Source organism: Thamnophis sirtalis, unplaced genomic scaffold (assembly GCF_051295495.1).
Source record: "Thamnophis sirtalis isolate CommonGarterSnake01/CBP01778 unplaced genomic scaffold, rThaSir2_p1.2 scaffold_3, whole genome shotgun sequence".
Taxonomy (NCBI): Eukaryota; Metazoa; Chordata; class Lepidosauria; order Squamata; family Natricidae; genus Thamnophis; species Thamnophis sirtalis.
The window spans coordinates 125,962,078-125,979,941 of NW_028261383.1; the positions used below are offsets into that span (position 1 = coordinate 125,962,078).

At 41.1% G+C, this 17,864-nt stretch overlaps 1 protein-coding gene across 3 annotated transcripts in view; it reads right to left on the reverse strand.

Annotated features, from left to right (window-relative positions):
- LOC106552301 (E3 ubiquitin/ISG15 ligase TRIM25) overlaps positions 1-17,864 on the reverse strand; it is a 44,364-nt gene that overhangs the window by 20,549 nt on the left and 5,951 nt on the right. For all 3 annotated transcript variants that reach the window (XM_087709977.1, XM_014070540.2, XM_087709976.1), the window contains 3 exons: positions 16,887-16,982; positions 6,849-7,082; positions 3,650-3,812 (listed from right to left, as the gene is read on the reverse strand). In XM_087709977.1, coding sequence (XP_087566103.1) covers positions 3,650-3,812; positions 6,849-7,082; positions 16,887-16,982 — 493 coding nt within the window. The remainder of the gene's footprint in view (positions 1-3,649; positions 3,813-6,848; positions 7,083-16,886; positions 16,983-17,864) is intronic.

Here is a 17,864-nt window from a genome sequence, read left to right on the forward strand (position 1 = left end):
TACTCAAAATTTCCACTACCGGTTCTCCAGAACTGGTCAGAACCTGCTGAATACCACCTCTGATGATGCTACTTAGGAAGGTCATCTGATGACATGGAGTCTGGTATTACCACAAGACCTAATGACTTGTTTTGATCTCTGGCTATCCTAGTGAAGTCATTGTGTTGTCCCAATCACACACAGACACACATGTGGTTTAGTATGTTTATTAGTATTCCCCAGCAATTCCCTTCACCAAAAACCCAGAACTGTCCCAATTAAGTCCAGCCAAAAGTAGACCAATGCCTGTCCACAGAACTATGGCTAATGAGTCCACAAGGTACATGAAAGTTTCTTAATCAAGCTAAGCCCACTAGACAAAATTAAATTCCCAATACAAGATGGCTCACAAGGCACAATCCAAGTCAAATCACGGTGTCAATCCAAAGCAAGGCGGAAATCACAACTAAGAAACAAACAGGTTATTCGCAGCATTGCCTCCATCTGTCTGATGTGCTAAATAGAAAGCTTCTGGTGCAGCCCATCAAGAAGGGTGAGGCTGCCTGCTCATGAGTAATTAGGCCAACCTTTGCTGCTCCTGCCCTCCGTGTTCTTGCATCAGCTGCAGAAGGCGGTTCCTGTTCCTCATCACTGAGCGGTTGCAGCTGAGTTCGGTTTCCCCGCCTGAAGCCTCAGGGCTGTCCTGCTGCAGCTGAGCTTCAGCCAAATCCCTCTCAGACAGCTGCTTGGAGCCATTGACCTCCTCCAGACGGAACTGGTTCATCTTCCTCAGAGTTGACATCTGGAGAGGTATTTGGGGGAAGTGTCCAGGGGAGTCACCACAGTCACGGAGGCGTTCTCCCAATATTATTTGGACACTATTTAAAACTAGATGGGAAGGGATAGGCTCAAGCTCAACCCTAGCAAGGTTGGCTTGGATCCCAGGATTTGCTGTGCTCAGGAATTTTGCATCTTTAATTCTTGATGGTGTTGCATTCTCCAGACAATTTTGGGCTCCTCCTAGATTATCAGCTTTGCTTGAAGAGCTGTTACCAATAGGATTCTGGGCGAAAAGTACATGGCTCAAAGCCCAGCTATCTATGGTACCATCTTTCTCCAAATGCCTCTGCCTGTCCCATAAGGTTGGGCTTACTATGGGCACCTTCAAATGAACAATGCCATCTCCTGTCCTCCCAGAGCCATGGCCTTTTTGTTACTGCTTTTGTCTTCCCTGTACTATTCCCCAGAGGTCTGTTTGCTCCATTCCTGCTCTGCTTTACAAAAGCATTGAAACCTTGGCTTTTTTAATAGGCCAAAGATCCAAAGTATTTGTGAATCTGTTGAAAGACGGCTAAAGCCGCTTTTTTTAAAAAAATGTATCTCCCTCAGGACTCATAACAAAGACTGTAATGCAGTGTCTAGAAACTAGCACTGCCATGTATACAATTCAAAGTATGGATGCAGCGGTATGTAGACAACAACTTCATCATAATATGAAAAAAGGAACTAGAGGAGACACATGAAACAATCAACATCTTCAAAGGAAACACCACCACACTATCCTTCCTGAATACCCTTTGCAGCAGCGGAAATGATAGCAAATTAAAATCGCTAATCTGTTGAAGCACAACCCATACTAATCAAGCGCTCCATTATCAAAACAACAGTCCAACATTCTTTAAGAGGAGCTGTGTAAAAACATTATTTAGACCACAAGTGTCTAAATACACTGCTGCAGTTCAGAATATTGGAAAAAGGAAATGGTCTTCCTATACATCTTCCATCAAAATGAATAGACATGGAACGTCATTTTAAAAATGCCTGACCACTGAACCCACTGCAGCACAATCAGCAAGAGCTATGAAAAAGCGAATAATACCATATATCAAAAACATCTCAAAAATTGCAAGCATACTATTACATCCACATGGCAAATTGTAGCAGATAAACCAACTAAAGCCCTCTGGGAGATCTTAAGTAGATCAAATGCTCCAGTAGTCTAAGAAGAAGAAACAGGATTCATCTTCAAAATATAATACAAGGATTGTAACAGTCTGTAGAGATTCTCAGTCATCTCGGTCCTGGTTGTCCCAAAGGTGCTTTTTTTCAGGAGGCAACTGGACTTTCTTGTTTTTTTTCTTTGAAGATATTTCGCTTCTCCTCCAAGAAGCTTCTTCAGCTCTAACAGGATAGCCCCTCCATTCCCCACTATCCTGTCAGAGCTGAAGAAGCTTCTTGGAGGAGAAGGGAAATGTCTTCAAAAAAAAAAACAAGAAACTCCAGTTGCCTCCTGAAAAAGCACCTTTGGGATAAGGACTGTGATAGCTAATAGGTAGGACGGACAGATTAGCAGAGAACACCCATGAACATCAAATAGCAATCAGAAGTCATTATGAAAACTCCTTAACCTCACAACACACGAACAAACTCAGCCATAGATTCAACTGGGAAACTGAGCATCCAAGACCAAGCTAAATCCAGAAATGCTAGGGAATTCCTAAAAGTTTGGCATTCAGATTTAACAGTTTTAGTCTCCAGTCCCCTAATCATCCAGGTTGCTCTTCTCTACACTTTTCTAGAGTCTCAACATCTTTTTTATAGTGGTGACCAAAACTGGATGCAGTACTCTAGGTGTGGTCTTACTAGAGCTTTATAGAGTGGTATTAGTACCTCACTTGATCTTGATTGTATCCCTCTGTTAATGCAACTTAGAATTGGGTTAGCTTTTTTGGCTGCTGCTGCAGCCTAGCTTATATTTAGCTGGTTGTCCACTAAGACTCCAAGATCCCCCTCACAGTCACTGCTATTAAGCCTGGTTTTCACCCAGTTTATATGTGTACTTTTTTGCGGGCACCAAACCAGCAGTAATGCCAGCAGCAACCCACCCCTGGACGACTCATTGAGTACGGTTTGTCAGCCAGTTGCGAATCTATCTGGTGGTGAAGCTATCTATCTCACTTTTTTTCTACCTTGCAAAGAAGTATGTTGTGGTCTACTTTGTCGAATGCCTTGCTGAAGTCTAGTATGGTATAGTCTTTATCGTCATTGTACAAAATAAATATAATGAAAGTCTAAGTATATTATATCCACAGTATTTCTCTGTTCTACTAATTTAGTCACTATACCATCAAGAGATATGTACATAGGAATAAATTACATTTACATACCATTCAAAATAGATAATAAAAAACTTAAGAGGGAAACAAAAAGACCAAAACACACCTTCAGCAGCCTACACCAAAATAAACAAGGATTAATACCAGGAAAAGTGAAACAGACAATGATATCCTAATCAAGGAACCAAGCAAATAACCAAGCTCAAGAGAGCACCAAGGGCACCATAGTTCAATCCTGAGCTACATATATTCTCTTCTATTTTTGCCTGTGTTTATTTTTTATTTATTTGTCTCTGCATCTTTCTTTCTTGGGAACTATGTCAGGGTTGTTTTCCTTTGGCGTAAATGCATTATTTTAAACAAAGTGTTCAAAGTACAACATCCCTCATTCAAATGTTTTCTTCCCACTAACATCATTTGGAAGGATTTCCTGTTTTCGAGACAGGAATTATTGAATTATGCGGTGAAAATTAATTTATTTGAACATGCACAATGAAGGAACTGAATGAATTGAATTGAATGAGACAATCAGTTTCAAATTTCAGTTTACTTACCCTTCTGGAGGATTTTATTGATGAAGCAGAGTCCAATCATTGAAATTTGGGATTTCAAATCACTCAATGTCTGTTTAATCCCCACAAAACTGCTGAGTTCCTCACATTTCAGTCCAATCAAAGCTCCTGAGCAATCAGATATGGCCTTTATTTTTGGGAAGTCCTATGGTAACAAACAGTGTTGAAGAGAGCTTACAGTTCAGCAAAATCTTGATTTGGATATTAGAGAATGGAAACTAGCTGTTTTCCCCCTGTTCTGTAAAACCCTTCTACATAACTATTTCCACTCTCTAATGCCCAGAGTCAGAAATGAGACAACTGTGCTTCTAGAGCCTGCAAAACGCAAACACTACACTGGGTTACTTGGGAACTTGTATCTAAGGTACCTGGACAAAAAGTGAAATAGAGATCACTCGACTTAAAAAAAAATACAAAAATGCTATTGGAAAGAAAAGCAGTAATTAAAAACAGTTCTACCAGGTTTTGGACCAGCAACATTCTATTTTGGAGGCAAAGGTTTTATATCTTGTGCATGATAAAAGGCAACTTTAAAAGGTAGAGAGAAAGGTAAATGAATGTTTGATGAAAAGAAGGACTAGGGGAGACATGATAGCAGTGTTCCAATATCTCAGGAGTTGCTACAAAGAAGAGGGAGCCAAACTACTCTCCAAAGCACCTGAGGGTAGAACAAGAAGCAATGGGTGGAAACTAATCAAGGAAAGAAGCAACCTAGAACTGAGGAGAAATTTCCTGACAGTTAGAACAATTAATCAGTGGAAAAACGTGCCTCCAGAAGTTGTGAATGCTCCAACACTGAAAGTTTTTAAGAAGATGTTGGATAATCATTTGTCTGAAGTGGTGTAGGGTTTCCTGCCTAAGCAGGAGGTTGGGCTAGAAGACCTCCATGGTCCCTTCCAACTCTATTATTCTATTCTATTCTAAACATTGAGTTGCTCAAATTGAAATTGCTGCCTCTGCAAAGTAGCCAATGAGTAACTGGAGTTATCCTGCAAATAACTGAACCGCTCTATCTGAAAACAAACAGGAGGCTTGAGGCAATATGCAGTCATATGGGAAATCTGTATTGAAAGTCTAGACTAGAAAAATGTGCCCTAAATTATTTCAATACTGTATGGGGATTTAAGAGAAGGTAATGTCACCTATTTTATCCCTCCATAAATAGCTACCAGCCCATTCTAATGAAGGTTCAATGAGGCAATGTAGATAAGCTTCTTGGTGTTGCAAAGAAAGGGGTCAGAGTGTTTTCAGGAATCATAGTTTTCAGTTACTGGAAGAGTCCAAAGGAACGTTGGTAAAAACTTCCTATGAGTAGTTGGGTGACCAGTTATTTGAGGTACTGTACCTCCATTCACTGTTTAAGTTCCAGTTGAGGATAGTCAGCCATCTGTTGAGAATGCTTTGATCCAGATCAAATTGAGCAGGATATCGAATTTGATTACTGCACAGGTAGTCCTCAACATGTACATCTAGTGACTATTCAAAGTTACAATAGCATTGAAAAAAGCGACATAACCAGTTTTTACACTCATGACCATTGCAGCATCCCCATGGTCATGTGATTTACATTCATGCGCTTGAAAACTGGTTCATACATAGGATGGTTGCAGTGTCTTGGAATCATGTGGTCATCTTTTGCAACCTTCTGGCAAACAAAGGCAATGGGGAAGCTGCATTCACTTAACAAATGTGGGAAGAGAAGTCATAAAATGGGGCAAAACTCATTTAACGAATGTCTTGCTTAGCAAAATAACTTCTGGGCTCAGTTCTGATCGTAACTAAAGAACTACATGAATTTAAATGTCTCCAACCCCATAATCCAACTCTGTACAGTAATTCTATGATTTTGGATGAACGAAATATTGATGTTCATTTTAAGTTAATCTTTCTAACTTATCCTGTCTACTTTCGGGAGTCCTGATTCATGATATATTATTTAAAGACTTAATACAATTATTTAGTACAATTATCAGAATAAAATTGCTTATCATTCATTATTGGATTAATGTGTATGAGTGTGTGTGTGTGTGTGTGTGTGTGTGTGTGAGATGACTAGTCATTGCAGTTTCCTTGGAAATACAATATAATACAATAGCAGAGTTGGAAGGGACCTTGGAGATCTTCTAGTCCAACCCCCTGCTTAGGCAGGAAACCCTACACCACTTCAGACAAATGGCTGTCCAACATCTTCTTAAAGACTTCCAGTGTTGGAGCATTCACAACTTCTGGAGGCACGTTTTTCCACTGATTAATTGTTCTGTCAGGAAATTTCTCCTCAGTTCTAAGTTGCTTCTCTCCTTGATTAGTTTCCACCCATTGCTTCTTGTTCTACCCTCAGGTGCCTTGGAGAATAGTTTCACTCCCTCTTCTTTGTGGCAAGCCCTGAGATATTGGAACACTGCTATCATTTCTCCCCTAGTCTTTCTTTTCATTAAACTAGACATACTCAGTTCCTGCAACCGTTTTTCATGTTTTAGCCTCCAGTCTCCTAATCATCTTTGTTGCTCTTCTCTGCACTCTTTCTCGAGTCTCCACATCTTTTCTACATCATGGCGACCAAAACTGGATGCAGTATTCCAAGTGTGGCCTTACCAAGTGGTATTAACACTTCACGTGATCTTGATTCTATCTCTCGGTTTATGTAGCCTAGAACTGTGTGTTTTTCAGAATTTGTTTGTTCTTGCCTCCTTCCTAAGGCTGAGAATGTGACTGGCCCAAGGTCGTCCAGTTGATTTTTGTGCTTAAGATGGGACTAGAACTCACAGTCTCCTGGTTTCTAACATGATGCCTTAACCACTGCACCAAACTGATTGACAAGTAAGAGCCGAGGTGGCGCAGTGGTTAAATGCAGCACTGCAGGCTACTTCAGCTGACTGCAGTTCTGCAGTTCGGCTGTTCAAATCTCACCAGCTCAGGGTTGACTCAGCCTTCCATCCTTCCGAGGTGGGTAAAATGAGGACCCGGATTGTTGTTGGGGGCAATATGCTGACTCTGTAAACCGCTTAGAGAGGGCTGAAAGCCCTATGAAGCAGTATATAGGTCTAACTGCTATTGCTATTGCTATAAGTTGCTTATTGTGGTGTATAAAATCAACCATGCTTCATTCAATGAATCATGGTTAATCAGATTGTAGCTGACCAGGAAATGTGGTCTCATTTACAATGTGAAAAGTGAACTTTACCTGCAAGAATTGAAAGTCACTTGGATCGTTCATCAGATTTGCAAGCCACAGTTTCTGCTTCTTAAGATCTGCAAGTTGCTCATATCTACGCTGAATAGAATTCCTCATGTCAAGTAAAGCTGACTTTTCCTCTTGATCAATGAAGTCCATCACCTTAGCCTGCAGTTGCTTGAATTCTTTCAATACTTCTGTAAAGGCCCAACTAACTTCATCTCTGGTATTCTTTATCACTTTCTGTAAAGAATGGGGAAAAAACAAAATATAGCATATGTCCATCTATTATCTATCTTGATTTAGGGCTCTTCCAGAAAAAACAACCACCTATGGGTCCATTGGAGAAATGAGATTGTCTTCCTTGTGTTCCTATGACTCATAGTAATAGCACTTAGACTTGTATACCGCTTTACAGTGCTTTATAGCCCTCTCTAAGTGGTTCACAGAGTCAGCATATCACCCCCAACAATCTGGGTCCTCATTTTACCCACCTCGGAAGAATGGAAGGATGAGTCAACCTTGAGCCTGGTGAGATTTGAACTGCCAAATTGCAGGCAACCGGTAGTCAGCAGAAATAGCCTGCAATACTGCACTCTAACCACTGCACCACCCACAGCTCATCATCAGATCTCAGGATAACATCAGGTTCTAGTTTTCTCCTGTTATGTTTTTTAGAAAATTGATATCTTCCATCTGTCTAAATTGAAGCAAGAGGTAGACAGGATCTGGCACAATCACACACACACACACACACACACACACACACACACACGTGAAAGTGGAGGGGAAGAAAGTTCAACTGGTTCCAAATCTAGCCCATCTGGAACAACTCTTAATAAGGGAAAGTTTTCTTTCAGTGTTTGAATGAAGAATGTCTCAGGTTTAGTCCTTTCTAACTACAGGGTTACTGGAGAAGGTTTACCCTGAAATCTAAAAAATAAAATTGCTGCCAGCTAGTAATGGATCAAAGTTTAGATTCAATATAAAGTAACTTTCACAATACATGCAACTGAAATTCTCAGATTAGTTGCAAGTGTTAAAGACAAGTGTTAAAGTAGGTGCATGTATATATGTTAAAACTAATTCTCTGTTTGCTACTAGCCATTTGGCTTGAAGATCAAAATATATTGGCAGCACCAATTTACCTTCATGGAATTAGAGCAAGGTAGAACATATTCAGCATTGGCTTTTAGCCTTAGGATCACTAGTTAAGAGTATCCAAAGATACCTGTGAAGCTAGTGACTTCAGAATCCATAAGGAGATATCACTACAGGGAAAGAATAGCAATAAGGATCACAATTATTTGACATACTACATTATTATTTTTTTATTTAAGTAGTTAGGTGATTTAGAGCCAGAACTGAATGATTTAATAAAGATCCTTTTTATAAACCATATTCCTGACTTTAGGTTGAAAATTCACTATTCTTTCTTCCTCTCCCTGACCCTACTGCTTGGCATTACATGTTTCTATATTGCCTGATATTGGGGGGAGGTGGGGTGGGGGGAGAAAGACCTTGTCAAAAGAAAGTATGCCAGTTGACTTCCTGGGCGGGACCTTGCTGATGGTGGCAGCTTAACAGAGCTGCCCCTGGGTTTCTGGTCGTGTTATCTGCCTAAACATCTGGCAGATACCTGACTCTTCAGGCAAAGAAGAGGGGGAGAGAGATCCAGCTGGTAAGAGCTTTTTCCTTTGAAGTTTGCAGCCTTTTTGACTGCGAAGAGAAGGGGGGCCAACCGAGGCTGAATCATTATCTCCGTGCCGGAAATCCCTAGCTGTTTTTTTTTACAGCTCAAAGTAAGATACCTCCACTTAGGACAATATTTGAACTATTTATCTGAATTTAATACAAGCAGAGTCCGTATCTGAGAACTTTATCTGCTTTTTTAAAAAAATCCTAGCTTCATTTTTTACAAGAGCTTCCTTTGTGTACTTGGTTTTTTTTTTTTTTTTTTTAAAATAGCTCCTAAAATGGCGATTGTGCATTCTCCGTAACAATGCCACATTCCTAATTCTTCTGCAAAGAACAGTGATAAAAAAGATCAAAGGGAGGAACAGCCGGCCGGCAGTTTCTTACTAATTAGTTTCACTTCTCTGAAGAGTTTACAAGACTTTCTTATCAACTTTGTTAATATATATTTCTGATATAGAGAAGTCAAAAATGGCGCTGAATATGCCGAGCTGCTTTGTTACAATGTCTTTTTCCCCCCTTTTCTAAAGAGCTAATAAAGGGGTGATTTAATACTCTTTTTTTTTCGTAAGCTGCATAGCGAGCCAGTAGTAGAGTTTGATTAATTGCTTGAAGATAAGATTTATAATGGCATCAAAATTAAATCCGGGGGGGAAACCTCCTCCTCCTCCTAGAAGCACATCCCCGATACCTGGCATAAAGTTGCCCCCTACTGGAGATGTGCTAATGAAAGAACTTTTTTTGGAAACCTTCAGACAATTCAAAGAGGAGATAAGGGATGATTTAAAAGAGTTTAAGATGGATTTATATGATAAACTTGATACTAGGATTGCCAAAATAAATGATGATATGCTGGGACTTGTAACTGTATTGACAGAACATGTTTCTGGAATTGAAGATAACCTAGAGGTTCTTAATGAAGCTAATACCAATTTGACATCCAAAACTGAGGTGGTGCAACAAAAAGTTGAAAACGCTGAAAAACAAATTATTATGATACAGTACAGGCAGATAGAGCTCGCAGGGGGTTGCGTGAGGATAAACAGGAGAACTTGAAACAGATTTTTTCAGAGGCTTTTGACCGTCTGGCGGGAAGACCGGGGTCCAACTTTGACTGGCAGATTGATAACATTTATCGTGTTAACTCTTGGGCGGCAAAGCAGAAGCAACTCCCCTGAGATGTAGTCATATACTTCGCCACAAGAGAGTTCAAAAACATGATACTACAAGAGTCCTATAACACCAGGCTTCAAATTGGCGGCCAGGATTTGATTGTCTTGAAAGAAATACCACCTCAAATGCTAAGAGCCAGGAGAGACTATGCCTTTCTAGTGGAAGAACTCAGAAACCGTCAGATACAGTATAGATGGGATGTGCCATTTGGTATTATAATTACATTTGACAAGCAAAGATATTGTCTCAACTCTGTATGGAAAGCTCGAGATTTCAATTTCAATATTCTGAAGGTGGGACACCCTGCATCATCTGGATCTGGAGAAAGACCACGAGAAGGACAAGATAGACAGCAAACCACACAACTACCAGACAAGATGCACCATTTCCCCCTCCCGGAAGGGCAAGGTGTCATGGAACAAAGACCTAGCAGTATGACTACCAGACGAATGGAAAAACAAGCTACAATGCAACAACCTCAACCATCACCGGCCATTGATCAAGGAGTTACAGCAACAAGCTCAGAAGCCATGGGAGGAGCTAGGCCAAAGGTTAAACAGGCCATGCAGGAGGCTCTAAAAAAGCTTCAGGCAACCAAAAATGACAACTAAGATTTTGACATGGAATGTCAATGGACTGAACTCTCCACAGAAGAGAAAGAAAATATTTCACTATCTTAAACAGTTCAAGAATGATATAATTTGTCTGCAAGAAACTCATATCAAATCAACTGATCCAAAATATTGGTTTAACCCCAAACTTGGTCAACATTTTGTGACCTCTGCTACGGAAAAGAAAAATGGTATAGTTGTATACTTAAGAAAAGACATTAAGGCTGAACTAATTGAAGCAGATCCCTTTGGAAGATATATTGCACTCGACTTAATCTTAGAAGGGAAAAAGACATTACTTTTGGGAATTTATGCTCCTAATCAACAGCAAGACAGATTCTATAGAAATCTTCATGCTAAATTAGTACAGTGGGACTATAAGTCTTATCGTATACTATTGGGTATATAGTATACTATATACTATAAGTCTTATCGTATACTAAGTTATTAGTATTAATCACTATTGGGTGACTGGAACGGCGTGATTGACACTAAAAGAGATAAGAAGACCTCTCGCCCAAATACTAAAATCCGAGCTAAGTTACCCAAACCTTTTTTTGACATGATGGATGACTTTGAATTGACAGATATTTGGCGAGAAAGAAACGCAGAGGAATATGATTTCACCTTCTTTTCTGATAGACATCAATCCTTTTCAAGGATTGATTTTATACTAATCACTAATGATTTACTTTCTAGGGTGAAGAAGACAAAAGATTGCGGCGAGGGTCCTCTCGGATCATAACCCAGTTATGGAATTGGATGGAATTGGGAAGGGTAGTGCAGGCAAGAAGATCTTGGAGGCTGAATGAAAACTTATTCAGATATGAAAAGTACATTAATGATTGTAAAAAATTGTTATCTGAATACTTTGTTCTGAATATGAATAAGGGCACACCCATGGAATTTGTATGGGATGCAAGCAAAGCGTATATGAGAGGAGTACTGATGAATATTAAAAAAATACATAGACATAAACAAGGGCAAAAACGAAAAGAATTGGAAGAGGAAATTAAAGGGAAAGAGTTGGAGTTAACATTGAATCCAGGCGATACAAAGGTTAAGGAAGCAATTACCATATTAAAATCCCAATTTGATATGTTGATCTCTGACCAGGTAGCCACTAGTTTATTATATGCAAAACACAACACTTTTTGTAATGCAAATAAACCGGGCAGATGGTTAGCTTATCAGATTAGGAAAAAAAGGAAAATTCGAAATGTAACCAAATTGAGTTATAGAGGGAAGGAGGTGTTTCAACAGGAGATTCAAAAGGCATTTCAGGAATTTTTTACAGAATTGTATAGAGGGGACAAAATTAAGGGTTTAGATATAGACAAATACTTAGATAAAGAGAAAATACCCCTAGTTAGAGAAGAGTACAGGCAAAAGTTGAACCAACCAATAACCTCAGGGGAAATCTTGCAGGTAATCAAACAACTAAAGTTAGGGAAAGCGCCAGGCACAGATGGCTTGACAGTGGTTTACTATAAAAACTTACAGTTAGAAATGGTAGAACCTCTTAAGAGAACTATTTAATAAAATTCAAACGGAAGGTAAAATGCCCCCATCTTGGAAGACAGCATTTATATCTTTGATACCCAAAGAAGATCAAGATACTACCCAACCAAAAAATTATAGACCTATCTCATTACTTAATGTAGATTATAAAATTTTTACTAAAATACTAGCAAATAGGTTAATGCTGGTTATTCAACAATTGATACATACCGACCAAACAGGTTTTATACAGGGGAGACAGATGAAGAGTAATGTTAGACTAATCATTAATGCATTAGAATATTTGGGAAAGAACAACCAAATCCCTGCTGCGTTCATATTTCTGGATGCTGAGAAGGCCTTTGATCGAGTTAATTGGCAATTTCTGTTGAAGATATTGCAAAAAATGCAGATAGGAGATAGCTTTTTACGGTCAATTAAAGCAATATACCAACAGCAAACAGCTCAAATCATAGTCAACGGAAGTTTAACAGACCCTTTTCAAATCAGAAAAGGTACAAGACAGGGCTGTCCTTTATCCCCACTATTGTTCATTATAACTTTGGAAGTATTGTTGAATAAAATACGGGGCTTGGATGGTCTAAAGGGGATCAAGATTAGGCAGCAAGAATACAGACTCCGCGCTTTGCGGATGATTTGGTCATAATATTGGAACAACCGCAGGAATCTAGTATGGTTTTAATGAATACGATTAATCAATATGGTCAAGTGTCTGGTTTTAAAATAAATTTAGGAAAAACCAAAATATTAGCTATAAATATGAATACTAAACAAAAGGAAGAACTAGGAGGGATGCTAGGATGTGAGGTAGTTAAAAAAGTCAAATATCTTGGGGTCAATATTTTAGCCTCAAACGGGAAATTATATAAGCACAATTATGAACCACTTTGGCGGAGTATACAGATAAGAGATGAAAAAATGGGAGAAATTGCACTTATCTTTGCTGGGTAGGATAGCGGCAGTGAAAATGAACATTTTACCAAAATTTTTATTTCTTTTTCAAATGTTACCTATACTTAAAAAAGATGTGAATCTTTTAGAATGGCAGAAGGGTATCAACAAATTTGTATGGGCCGGAAAGAAGCCGAGGGTAAAGATGAAAATAATGCAAGATGTACGCGAGAGAGGAGGCTTGAAATTACCTAACCTAAAATTATATTATGATGCAGTGGCGCTATCCGCAATTAGTGATTGGACCCATTTAACCAACGATAGAATACTGAATATCGAGGGACACGATCTGGTATATGGTTGGCATGCTTACTTGTTATTCAACAAAAAATTGGATAAGAATTTTAAAAGTCATATCTTAAGAAATGCTTTACTGTGGGTCTGGAAAAAATATCAATATAAATTAAATGATAAGTTACCCGTGTGGGCAATTCCTAGACATGCAATTGAAAATATGAATATAGCACAAAAACAGGATAGAACCACCTACAGACAACTTCTCACTTTGGAGAGAGGGGTTCTACAACTAAAATCTTTAGAGGTACTGAAAGAGGAGAAGGTACCGTATTTTCACGACCATAAGCCGCACCGGATTATAAGCCGCAGTATCAGTTAATGTTAATTTTTCAAACTTTTTTCACATATAAAGCGCACCGGGTTATAAGCCGCGCTCAGAGACCCGGCTCCCCTTGGTTCCTCATCGAATCACGTGCGCAGGTTGCAACTGGAACTCCGTCTGCCCGAGTTGGGGCATTTTCTGGCTTGGGACGCTCCGGGAGCTTCTTCGGGAGGCAGCCCGCCGGCTTCGGCGAAGGCTGGGACGGAGAGCGCGGCGACCGTGGAGCATGTGCAAAGTACTTTCGCCCCCATGCCGGCCCCCCTCACCGCGCGCCGGCCTTCGGGGATGAAGGGGCAGGACTTCTCGGGCGGAAGGCATGCCTGGGTCTGCGGCTCCAGCCCCGGCACCTTTCGGCCGAGCCTCTCCCGCCAGGCGGCCGCCTTCCTCCGTTGAGCGGCCCCACGCAGCCTCGCCACCCCGGGAGATCGCCAGCGCGGGGGCCTGGGGCGCCGCGCCCAGGGAAGCCGAACCGGGCGGCGGCGGCGCTCCGGTCGCTCTGTCCTCTCCGCCTCCCGCGCCTTGCCCGCCGCCCGCCCGCCCAGGATGCTGACCTACTGCCATGCCCCGCGCCCGCCGCTGGCCCACTCCTGCGCCTCCGCTGCCGCCGCCGCCGCCCTGCTCGGAGTCCTCTGGCTGCACGCCTGCCGCGGCATGCCCCATGTCATCCGCATTGGTGAGCCAGGCGGGGGGGGACGGGGGCGGGCAGGGCGCCCGGGTTGCGGTCCCCGAGGTGGGCGGGTGGGCGCACGTGGCAGGCGTCGGCTAGCGGGACGTTTCTGGCGCGGGAGGCTTCGGGCTCCGCTGCTCTCCCGGCTCTTGCCCGGCCGGCGTGGTGTGCTGGGAAGACCGGCGCCGCACCGGCCACCCGCGCGCCCTTGACCGGCAGCGCAGAGCCGGCTGGGGCACGGAGCGGAGTTAGGCAGGGCGACTGCCGGGGCGGATGGGGTGCTCGGCGCCGGCAAATCCTGAAGGGCTGCGCCGGTCTGCCGTCCCTTCTTGCGGTGGCGGGGGGGACGGAACAGCCCAGTCTATAGGGGCTGGGAGCTGGGTGGCTCTCTGCTCGCCCCCCCGGTCTTTGACTCAGAAAGTAGCAAGGTTGAAGGGAGAGACCCGAGGGACGTGTGCATGCTTGCGAGCTTCAAGTTTGAGCGTCGGGAGGGAGAGATTTTCGATCTTTTTTCACATATAAAGCGCACCGGGTTATAAGCCGCACTGCCGGTTTTTGATCAAATTTTAGGATTTTCAGTGCGGCTTATAGTCGTGAAAATACGGTAGTTCAAACATGGTTCCAGTCTGGCCAATTACAGGCCAGGTGGAAAATAGACCAAAAAACTGATTTTATCCAAGTTGAGGATTATTTGTTTAAACAAATAAGAGATCAAAGTTTAATGCATATAAAGAGGATATATAATGTACTAATACAGATGGATTCGGAAATGGAATTGGTTAAAGATTGTATGATAAAGTGGGCTCAGAATATTGAAGAACCAATAATGTTGGACACGTGGGAAAGAATATGGGTAAGAAATGTGAAATTTACACAAGCACAAAACCTGAGAGAAAATTTTTATAAGATGTTTTATAGATGGCATTTAGATCCTAAAAAGCTGGCTTCTATGTATCCGAATGTACAGCCTAAATGTTGGAGATGTGGTTCTCTCGATGCTACATATTTTCATATATGGTGGACTTGTCAAAAGGTTAAGGCATTTTGGATAAAAATGTGGTGGATCATGCAAAATATCTTTAAAAGAAGGATAAAGTTTACTCCTCAGTTATTTTTACTAGGTGTATGTACTGACTTTACAGCGGTAGAGACTAACTTGGTTCTGCATCTAATAACAGCAGCAAGACTGTTGGTGGCGCAATATGGAAGAAGGAAGACTTGCCTACAACTCAAGAATGGACATTGAAAGTTACAAACCTAGCCGAGATGGCTAAAATATCGGCATATCTTAAAGACCATTCAAATGAGAGATATAAACGAGACTGGAAAAATGGATTGACTATACACAAAACAAATACGGGACTAAGAAATTCCAGATAGCCTATGTTTAAGATTAGGAATAATCTAAACTGCTCAAAGTTAGTGCAACAGGAAGAAGCTGAGTTCAACACAGAGATGTTATTGACTTTTTAAAAAAAATTTCCCTTGTCTTAATATATTTTAGACTGTGTTTGTTAAAAATCTATACCATGTACGGGCTCTGGGAAGTCGGGGGGGGGGAAGGGAGGTGGGGTCTTGGGGGGGAGGAGGGATATATAGTATGTGTCAGATTTCAAGGTAACGCGATTGCACATGTATACTGTTGCTCTTTAATTCCAGTGTTAAAATAGGACAAGCTGAATATATTAATAGATAGTAGAAATACACCGAAGGGAGGAGTAGAGGGATAGAAGAAAGAGGGGTAGAGAGGGTGGGAGAGAGGATTGGAGGGAGGGTGAGAAGGAAGGGAGGGAGTGTGTCGGGAGAGAGGAGTGGGAGAGGGGGAGGGGAAGTAGGGTAGAGGGGAATGACGGAGGGAAGATGGAAAGTTGGAGGGGGGCGAAAGAAAGGGTGTATGGAGGGTTGAAGAGGTACATTGGGTTTCTATTTTGGGGGGTATTATTGACAAGAGGAATGTCTGTGTTTATTGTTTAATGTTATATGGCCCCGGTTGTGCACAGTATATATGTGACTGTACGAAAATAAAAATGGAAAATAAAACACATTTACAAGGGAAAAAAAAAGAAAGAAAGAAAGTATGCCAGTTGAACTGCTAATTTTCTTTGATTGGAAATAACACCATTGCCTTCTAAAAAAGTTGCCATACTTATATCATCATCATCATCATCATCATCATCATCATCATCATCATCATCATCATCATCATCAAGAGCCGAGGTGGCGCAGTGGTTAAATGCAGCACTGCAGGCTACTGCTAGATCAGCAGTTCAGCGGTTCAAATCTCACCGGCTCAGGGTTGACTCAGCCTTCCATCCTTCCGAGGTGGGTAAAATGAGGACCCAGATTGTTGGGGGCAATATGCTGACTCTCTGTAAACCGCTTAGAGAGGGCTGAAAGCCCTATGAAGCAGTATATAAGTCTACTGCTATTGCTATTGCTATTGCTATCATCATCATCATCATGTCATACTATAAGTATGTGTTTTCCAACTTTGGCAATTTGAATATGTGTGTAATTCAACTCCCAGAAATCCCCAATCAGACATGTTTGGCTGGGGAATTCTGGGAGTTGAAGTCTACACATCTTCAAGCTGCCAAGATTGGCAAACACTGTCATGTACAGTTGGCTCATCTGTGAAAATTGTAGCAGGCATCTTAATGGTTGGACATGCAGTTCTGGTATAGTTGCTAGTTTCAGTCGTATCTGTTACTATCTTCTGATTTACTTGCTGTTGGGGAAATAGTTTTGCCCCCAACCTCAACTGAGAAGCTCCAAATTTCTTTCATCCACTTTTCTCACTTGCAGCTCACCATAAGGTAATTCACTCTTGCTCTATGTTTCTGATGGTCTTCTACCAATATCAGGACCTGGTTTTCCACACTGGCATGTAGTCTCTGGATCTCCACCTGGGAAAGAAATGCCCATCAAACTCAATACAGAAGATTTGTGTTATCACATAGCCGTTCAGAGATATGCAGGTGTTGTGACATATTGACACTGTGGAAGCGTCAACATTAGAACAGAATGCAGGGTACTCATATATTGAAGTATCATAATTTAAAATACCTTTTTACCAAACAGTCATAAACCTTCTGTCTCAATTCAAATTTCTATTGCAAAACAAACATCAGCATACTATATTGTCAAGTACACCAACCTGTTATCTGTGAATTCATTGTGGTTGCAAAAACTTTCCTTAACACTCATGAACAATTTTTCATCCTTTTCTTTAAAAAAAAAACATTAAACAAAATACATATTTTGATTAGCACCAGTTTTCAAAATACAGTATTATTTCCAAGAATATCCATAGATTCTGCAGAGCTGAACAGTTTTAGTTTTAAATCCCACATGCCCACCCAAAAGAGCAAACTAATCAAGGGGCTGCTAATAATAGCATAGAGGGTAAGAGAGAGAGGATGGCAATGAACAACCTCATCTAGTAAATGTGAGTTCAGAACCCCACTTGCTAAAGCAGTTATTTTGACTGAGTAAGAAATTAGTGGCAGCCAATTTCCTTTAGAGTTCATCGTGTGTTCTCAGAGTAGCAAATATTCCCGAAAAATTGCATTAGATCAATTGTCCCTGCTGCCAAAGCCCACACTTCCAATCTTATCCTTATTCAGCTTCTGTAGAAAATTTGCCTTTTTTGTTATAAATCAGATGATCTTTCTGTTATAAGTGAGGGAAGTGTGCTAACTTTAAAAACTTCTATTTATTGTTGGGGGGGGGCTTATTTCAAAGTACCATGGAATTTTGTTTGTTACTTTGATTTCCCTGACCTGGGA